General features: G+C 42.0%; 1 protein-coding gene across 1 annotated transcript in view; it reads left to right on the forward strand.

Moving 5' to 3' along the window:
• LOC310778041 (ras-associated and pleckstrin homology domains-containing protein 1-like) overlaps window positions 1-10,000 on the forward strand; it is a gene marked incomplete at its 5' end in the record, with an annotated part of 71,285 nt that overhangs the window by 47,006 nt on the left and 14,279 nt on the right. Inside the window, 3 exons of the mRNA XM_083638359.1 lie at window positions 1-46; window positions 5,290-5,411; window positions 7,742-7,807. The exon at window positions 1-46 is cut by the window's left edge and continues 39 nt beyond it. Of these exons, the coding sequence (XP_083494485.1) occupies window positions 1-46; window positions 5,290-5,411; window positions 7,742-7,807 (234 nt within the window). The remainder of the gene's footprint in view (window positions 47-5,289; window positions 5,412-7,741; window positions 7,808-10,000) is intronic.

Raw genomic sequence — 10,000 nt, forward strand, 5'->3', positions numbered from 1 at the left:
AGTCCTGACTGGTCGCTGGTGGAAACCATCAACGAGCTGCAGATGGGTGGGTACACACGCACACACACACACACACACACACACACGCACGCGTGCACACACACGCACACACGCACGCACACGCACGCACACACACACACGCACGCACACACTAGAGCTGCAGATGGGTGGGTACACACGCACACACGTGCGCACACTAGAGATGCACGGATGAACTTTTATGCCATCCTAATCCACGTGTATGCATGAACCATACATCCGCACAAATTATTTCATGCTATTTATAGATCCGCGCACGCCGTGCACCCGACATTTCCCAACGCTATAAAGGAGCGAGTCTCGCATTGGGGAGATGGACTTACGGTTTCTTGCTGCCGTTGGTGTGATCCCTGCAGTCCACTGGACTCCAAATAAACTTCCATGCTGTATTACGGGCATCACCAAATGGCGGTCCGGACCCAGACGGTGTCCTATACGGACCCAGACCTATAACTGATAAATCATTGAGAATTATTCAAGCTTGAGTGTTTCAATTTGAACTGGCGCAGCGTTTATAGACTTCACGGTACTAGTTCACCAGCGTCAGACATCACAGACCAATTGCATGTATTGATAATCGCATGTGATGCTACTCAGCCAATCAGGGTCGCCACTGGCAACCCATGTGGTGCTACTCAGCCAATCAGGGCCGCCGCTCAGCTGCTGCAAAAACAGTAATGGCGTCGCCCCCAGAGTCGCCGATTTCCAGAAAGATCAATGAGGAACACACACCCATAAGTGCAGTTCTTGCAGAAATAGACTCTAACAACAATTAAACACTAACACTATGCACCAGCGGAGTTTATCGCCGGAAAAGATGTTTTCGTTTTGTTTTAAGTTTAGTTTACTGGCTTGATCTCATCGTATGGGAAAATATGAATGCATCTTCTACAGGAGACTCCTGTTTGAGGGTGACATCACTGACCATTTATGGACCAAGAGAGGAGGCATATCCCATCGACGTAGCGCATGGCTATGCCTTGGGTCATTGGGAGTCTTTGCTATCCCACAATAGGTGGCTAAGAATGTGCCTGACGAAAACTGAAGCTTAAAATATGTTCATAGACTAGAGAATGTAATTAATATTAATTTTCCTCATTAATGATACATCATTTCACCCATCCGCTATTAATCAGAATGTTTATTTTTCTGATCGGATATCCGCGGTTATAACTGCGGCCGGCGCATCACTAGTGCACACACACACACACACACACACACACACACACACACACACACACATACACAGAGTGGTTAGTCCTATTAGTCCTGTAAAATATTAGAATGTGCGTAAAGCCAGTCGTTGGCTCCTAGATCTTTTCTAGAGGGGTGTGTGTGGTCGTGCGTGTGTGCGTGCGTGCATGTTTGGTGAATGGCTGTATTGACTAGACTGGTACCTACCTACAGTCATTGACACTGTGACAACACACACATTCAGCTAAAAAGGGCGAAAACACACAAAGACACACACATCCCTCCCTTGGGGGGCTGTTAGCCACGTACCACTATACTACAAGATTCAGCTGCACTTTAACTTAACACTCTTTGACAGACACACACACACACACACACACACACACACACACACACACACACTGAGCAATGATGCATGTGATCTAACCTACATCTTCAGGGCTGGGTCAGAGAGAGAGAGAGAGAGAGAGAGAGAGAGAGAGAGAGAGAGAGAGAGAGAGAGAATATGAATGAGGCCAGTAGTTTGCCACCAGCCATTTGCCCTCTATTGAATGTTAATCTATAAGAGGCAGCAGGCAGATCAGAGGTCAGTTGATGCAGCTTTTAAAGGCCAGTGCTGATGCTTCTGAGTTGAAGCTGCTGATCCAGAGTCTGTGCTTTAACATTTGGCCGCTGTCTCACAAAACAATTCCTCATATTCAAGTTTTCACTTAATTTCCCCCCATAGCTTTCCAACACAAAACACACATCAGTCTGACAGCAACCACAGACGGACAGATATTACATTTACATTTAGGCCTTTACACATAAGAAGACAGGCCTAAATATATAAACCATTACGTCAACACATAAGAAGACAGGCCTAAATATATAAACCATTACTTCAACACATAAGAAGACAGGCCTAAATATATAAACCATTACTTCAACACATAAGAAGACGGGCCTAAATATATAAACCATTACTTCAACACATAAGAAGACGGGCATAAATATATAAACCATTACTTCAACACATAAGAAGACAGGCCTAAATATATAAACCATTACTTCAACACATAAGAAGGCAGGCCTAAATATATAAACCATTACTTCAACGCATAAGAAGACAGGCCTAAATATATAAACCATTACTTCAACACATAAGAAGACAGGCCTAAATATATAAACCATTACTTCAACACATAAGAAGACAGGCCTAAATATATAAACCAGTACTTCAACGCATAAGAAGACAGGCCTAAATATATAAACCATTACTTCAACGCATAAGAAGACGGGCCTAAATATATAAACCATTACTTGAACACATAAGAAGACAGGCCTAAATATATAAACCATTACTTCAACGCATAAGAAGACAGGCCTAAATATATAAACCATTACTTCAACGCATAAGAAGACAGGCCTAAATATATAAACCATTACTTCAACACATAAGAAGACAGGCCTAAATATATAAACCATTACTTCAACGCATAAGAAGACAGGCCTAAATATATAAACCATTACTTCAACGCATAAGAAGACGGGCCTAAATATATAAACCATTACTTGAACACATAAGAAGACAGGCCTAAATATATAAACCATTACTTGAACACATAAGAAGACAGGCCTAAATATATAAACCATTACTTCAACGCATAAGAAGACGGGCCTAAATATATAAACCATTACTTCAACACATAAGAAGACAGGCCTAAATATATAAACCATTACTTCAACACATAAGAAGACAGGCCTAAATATATAAACCATTACTTCAACGCATAAGAAGACGGGCCTAAATATATAAACCATTACTTCAACACATAAGAAGACAGGCCTAAATATATAAACCATTACTTCAACACATAAGAAGACAGGCCTAAATATATAAACCAGTACTTCAACACATAAGAAGACAGGCCTCAATATATAAACCATTACTTCAACACATAAGAAGACAGGCCTAAATATATAAACCATTACTTCAACACATAAGAAGACAGGCCTAAATATATAAACCAGTACTTCAACACATAAGAAGACAGGCCTAAATATATAAACCATTACTTCAACACATAAGAAGACGGGCCTAAATATATAAACCATTACTTCAACACATAAGAAGACAGGCCTAAATATATAAACCATTACTTCAACACATAAGAAGACAGGCCTAAATATATAAACCAGTACTTCAACACATAAGAAGACAGGCATCAATATATAAACCAGTACTTCAACACATAAGAAGACAGGCCTAAATATATGAACCATTACTTCAACACATAAGAAGACAGGCCTAAATATATAAACCATTACTTCAACACATAAGAAGACAGGCCTAAATATATAAACCATCACTTCAACACATAAGAAGACGGGCCTAAATATATAAACCATTACTTCAACACATAAGAAGACAGGCCTAAATATATAAACCATTACTTCAACACATAAGAAGACAGGCCTAAATATATAAACCATTACGTCAACACATAAGAAGACAGGCCTAAATATATAAACCATTACTTCAACACATTATCTTGGGAACTACTGTCACAACATCCACACTGAATTTATAATTGAGCAGGTAGATAGCGAGCCAGTTAGCGTAGTAGTTGGTAAACTAGCAAGCTAGCTAACTAGACTAGCCTGTGCTTGAATGGACTGTCACCACCTGATCGGAGTCACTACTCAATCTGAGTCACCACACACACACACACACACACACACACACACACACACACAGTCCTGAAATACATGAAGCCTATACAGTCTATACTATATAGAATATATATAGTGTTTTGACCCACTAACATATTAAGTCGATACTAAGCTGCTTCTAACAGATGTTAAAGCACTTTACATCCAATCCTTCCACCCAACCATCATCATCATCATCATCTGGTCTTCTCTCTCAAGGATCTGTCTATAATTGAAAAATGCTATCTTATCTGTAAAGGGGAGACTCGTGGGTACCCATGGAATCCATTTTCATTCAGATATCTTGAGGTGAGAGGTCAAGGCACTCCATGGTGTTCCGGCACCAGAATTTAGCCTAAATTTGGAGCGTTATTTAGCCTTCACTCAAAACGAAGCCTCTGAAACAGTGAGCCTACTGTATGGAGACGTGCTACCTCTACTGAGAAACAGCTATTAGAGTTGTATCACTCTGAAAGACAGTGAGCCTACTGTATGGAGAGGTGCTACTTCTACTGAGAAACAGCCATTAGAGTTGTATCACTCATGTTGGCATGTGTGTGAGCCCATGATGTATTTTCAGCCTCATCTTGATTTTTCGTAAAGTCCCTGGAAACCAAAATCCACGAAAACCTTCTAACTATTAAATGTAGGGTCTTATGTGAGTAATTGTGTGCCTCAGAAAGTCAAGAAGAAGACATTACTTTCAACCCAAACCCCAAAAATCGACACTTTTCTACAAGGTCTGGATTTCCATTTCCTCATAGAAGAGAGCGGTGTGCGCGGTGCTAAAATGCATGATCTTATCACGTCATAAGATTTAATCGAACCACACGCATGCACACACGTGCGCACACACACACTGAAACACACACAGTAGCGCTGTGCACTCGCAGCGGCAGAGATCTCTTCCTCTCTGTCCGTAGGCTATGCGCCGAGCAACGCGCGAACACACACACACACACACTCCATCTCTCTTTCCTTCTCTCTCTCTCTCCTTCTCTCTCTCTCTCTCCGTTTCCCTCTCTCTCTCTCGGAGGAGACCTGCTGCAGACGGGACACGCCCACACAGTCCGCGGGAGAAAATACACTCTAAAATTGAATAGATTCTCATGACTTTTGCCATGACTGTCAAACCTAAATGTATATACTTTGCGACGTTCATCATCATTCAAATTTGGCTGGTGGCTTATTAACATAGGTTCCTGTGATGTGATGAACTCAAAATGCTAAATAATAAAAAAAAAAAATCTGGTTTCCAGGGACTTTAAGTCAATTTTAATCCAATTTCTGACTGTCTCCACCCCCATCTCTCTCTCTCTCCCTCTCTCTGTCTCTCTCTCTCTCTGTCACTCTCCCCTGCAGAGCGGATCTTTGAGGACCATGAGAACCTGGTGGAGAACCTGCTGAACTGGACCAGAGACAGCCAGAACCGCCTGATGTTCACCGAGCGCATCGAGAAGTACGCTGTGTTCAAGAACCCCCAGGTAACACACACACACACACACACACACACATAGGGGTGTCACGGTACACAGAAGTCACGGTTCGGTACGTACCTCGGTTTCGGGGTCACGTTTCGGCATGTGTGGCCTTTATTTTGAACAGACAGTCCACCCTCTGGAACTCTCTCCCGGCAGAGATCCGTAACGCCCCATCCCTTGATCAAGGGAGGAACTCTCTTGGGAGGATCGTGAGAGCGGCATCTAAAATAGCCGGAGTAAATTTTAGTAGCCTGGACCACATTTTTAACAAACAGGTGCTTAAAAAGGTCATGTCCATTCGCATGGACGATACTCATCCTCTCTGCCCAGAGTATGTGCTGCTCCCTTCGGGCCTTCGGCTAAAGGTTCCGAGGGCAACGAAAAACAGATATAAATTGACTTTCGTTCCTGTTTCCATCACAGCTCTAAATGCTGCTGAGAGGAGGAGATAGTGCACTCTCTCTCTCTCTCTGTCTCGCTCCCTTTTCTCTGTCTCTCATGCAGCTTAAACGCTGCTGGGCGGAGGAGATGATGCACTCTCTCTCTCTGTCTCTCTTCTTAGGTAGGTAATGTTGCTGCTACAAATATTCTTTATATATTTTATATTCGAGATATATCTTTATTTATTTTTTACCTACCTATTTATGCGAGCTCAAATAGTCCTGGACTCTTATTACTTTTAAGTTCATGTACGTGTCTTTTACTGCTTTTAAGTACATTGTACGTGTCTTTACTACTTTTAAGTACATTGTACAGATCCCTTGAGGTGTGTTTTTACTTTACTTTTATCCTGTGTTTACTTGATTCATTTTTCTGCTGGAAAACTGCTGCACATGCTCCATGTTTGTTTTAATTTGTTCATGTTTTGTTTTTTCATGTATTCGCTATGCTTTTTATATCTGCCTGCACACAAATTGCCCTTCTGGGACAAATAATAAACTTGAATCTTGAATCTTGACTCCTTCAAGAAAACCCTCAAAATTCATCTCTTTAGTAATAGTAATAGTAATAGTAGTTTATTTGTCATTGCATAATAAAATCATACAATGAAATTGCAAACTCCCCTTTGTGCAAACATACAGTACAGCCAGACAATACACCAACGATTCACCAGACCCCACAGTAGATAGACTTAATAATAAATAGGGTGGTAGTAATAGTAGTAAATAACTATATGTAATATACATCTATATATATATTCATATATACATATATACACACATATGACAGCAGCATAATACTTTATACTAGAGCCCGACCGATATATCGGTTCGCCGATATTATCGGCCGATATTGGCCGATCACCGATATATTTTAATAATAATAATATCGGCCGATATATCGATATCAGAATTTTTTTACTCCCTAATATCGGTATCGGCCTCAAAAATCCAGTATCGGTCGGGCTCTACTTTATACTTCATAATTTGGGAAGTGATTGTGATTTATTGAGTAATATGACGGCCCTTTGGGAAGAAGGAGTTATGGAATCTGGAAGTGTGAGTTTTTAGTGTCCTGTAGCGCCTTCCGGAGGGTAGGGGAGTGAACAGGTGGTTACCGGGGTGAGTGGGGTCTTTGAGGATGCTCTTAGTTCTGTTCAAGCAGCGGGTGTTGTCAATGTCCTCGAGGGTGGGGAGTTGTGTTCTGATGATCTTACCTGCTGTTTTGATGATGTTATGTAGTGGTTTACTGTCCTGAGCTGTGCAGCTGCCGTACCAGGCAGTGATGCCATATGTCAGCACGCTCTCTATTGCACATCTGTAGAAAGACACTAGCAGGTCCTTTCTTATGTGTGACTTTTTCAGTGTGCGGAGGAAGTACAGTACAGTACTTTAACAAAGCCTTTGGCCTCTAGTCTCCTCTGTTCTCTCTGTTCTGTTTATTTGTTTGTCATTATGTGTCATTACTGTAAAGCGTCCTTGGGTTTCTTGAAAGGCGCTATATAAATCCAAGTTATTATTATTAGTAGTAGTAGTAGTAGTAGTAGTGCTACACCTAGTGTCATAAATTGGTACAGCATGGCCCTGTAGCGTATTAAAAAACAGGAGAGCATGCACATCTACGAAAAGTCAGGTGATGGACAAATGAATAATAATTAGAAAAACAAATAGAGTCCGCACACTGGATTTTAAAGGCTCCTGGTCAATTTATTTACGTTTCAATCCCAAGGATCTTCGTCCTGACGAAGATCCTGGAAGAACTATCAGGAAATGTTTTTTAAACTGCTAACTGACTATTTCATGTTCTGTCTGTCTGCCTGTCTGTCTGTCTGCTTGCCTGTCTGTCTCTTCTCCTCCCTATCTCTGTCTCGTCTTCCTCCCTGTCCGCTGCAGAACTATTTGTTAGGGCGGAAGGAGACGTGTGAGATGGCCGACAGGAACAAAGAGGCTCTGTTGGAGGTGAGATGGTGTCGAGTGTGAACAGGGGGCTACATTCCGGAGAAGTTGACGCTGTGAAGCCAAACTAGGCGGGACAGCATTGCTATATTGGTTTTTAGATTTGGCCTAATCCTAGTCTCTGCCTCTAATCCTAGTCTCTGCCTCTAATCCTAGTCTCTGCCTCTAATCCTAGTCTCTGCTTCTAATCCTAGTCTCTGCCTCTGCCAGTTTCATCGTACAGACAGAAAGTTCGCCCAGCTGAACTTTTTCTGTACGGATGGATTTGTCGGCGTCCGATCAGCCAATCAGATCGTCCCTGCGTTTGTTTTGTAGAAACCAGCGGCGAACAGGCAGACGCCGGTCCGACCGCAGCGAAGAGAAACCAGAGGAAGCCTGCTGGAGTGTCGGGACCACAGGCCCGTTTCTGATTTCATTTACACTGCAGAGTCTGTCTCTTCTGTTTCGATCAAGCAGCTCCGTCATGAGCAAAGCTTCCTGTTCTGCCCAGACATGCTCACAAGTCACTTTTTTTACAGTCCAAGTCTCTTTAGAATTCAGTCTTTGCCGTTAAGTTACAAGAAAAGTGTTGTGTATCGTATCTGGGAAGTCAATTGGCTCTGTGTATGACGAGCGACGCTATGGCCCTCTCTGTCATTGGGACAATTCATTCAAGGACAAAGGATTTGGCAAGAAAGTTCCTGAGCAAGAAGACCATGAAGACTTTAGCAACGTGTTTAATTCAATGTCACTATGACTACACCTGTCTATCCTGGTACAGAGGTATAATGTCACTATGACTACACCTGTCTATCCTGGTACAGAGGTATAATGTCACTATGACTACACCTGTCTATCCTGGTACAGTGGTATAATGTCACTATGACTACACCTGTCTATCCTGGTACAGAGGTATAATGTCACTATGACTACACCTGTCTATCCTGGTACAGTGGTATAATGTCACTATGACTACACCTGTCTATCCTGGTACAGAGGTATAATGTCACTATGACTACACCTGTCTATCCTGGTACAGTGGTATAATGTCACTATGACTACACCTGTCTATCCTGGTACAGAGGTATAATGTCACTATGACTACACCTGTCTATCCTGGTACAGTGGTATAATGTCACTATGACTACACCTGTCTATCCTGGTACAGAGGTATAATGTCACTATGACTACACCTGTCTATCCTGGTACAGAGGTATAATGTCACTATGACTACACCTGTCTATCCTGGTACAGTGGTATAATGTCACTATGACTACACCTGTCTATCCTGGTACAGAGGTATAATGTCACTATGACTACACCTGTCTATCCTGGTACAGAGGTATAATGTCACTATGACTACACCTGTCTATCCTGGTACAGAGGTATAATGTCACTATGACTACACCTGTCTATCCTGGTACAGAGGTATAATGTCACTATGACTACACCTGTCCATCCTGGTACAGAGGTATAATGTCACTATGACTACACCTGTCTATCCTGGTACAGAGGTATAATGTCACTATGACTACACCTGTCTATCCTGGTACAGAGGTATAATGTCACTATGACTACACCTGTCTATCCTGGTACAGAGGTATAATGTCACTATGACTACACCTGTATATCCTGGTACAGTGGTATAATGTCACTATGACTACACCTGTCCATCCTGGTACAGAGGTATAATGTCACTATGACTACACCTGTCTATCCTGGTACAGTGGTATAATGTCACTATGACTACACCTGTCTATCCTGGTACAGTGGTATAATGTCACTATGACTACACCTGTCTATCCTGGTACAGAGGTATAATGTCACTATGACTACACCTGTCTATCCTGGTACAGTGGTATAATGTCACTATGACTACACCTGTCCATCCTGGTACAGTGGTATAATGTCACTATGACTACACCTGTCTATCCTGGTACAGTGGTATAATGTCACTATGACTACACCTGTCCATCCTGGTACAGTGGTATAATGTCACTATGACTACACCTGTCTATCCTGGTACAGAGGTATAATGTCACTATGACTACACCTGTCTATCCTGGTACAGTGGTATAATGTCACTATGACTACACCTGTCTATCCTGGTACAGAGGTATAATGTCACTATGACTACACCTGTCTATCCTGGTACAGTGGTATAATGTCACTATGACTACACCTGTCCATCCTGGTACAGAGGTATAATGTCACTAT

This window comes from Poromitra crassiceps, assembly GCF_964638095.1.
Source record: "Poromitra crassiceps genome assembly, chromosome: 6".
Taxonomy (NCBI): domain Eukaryota; kingdom Metazoa; phylum Chordata; class Actinopteri; order Beryciformes; family Melamphaidae; genus Poromitra; species Poromitra crassiceps.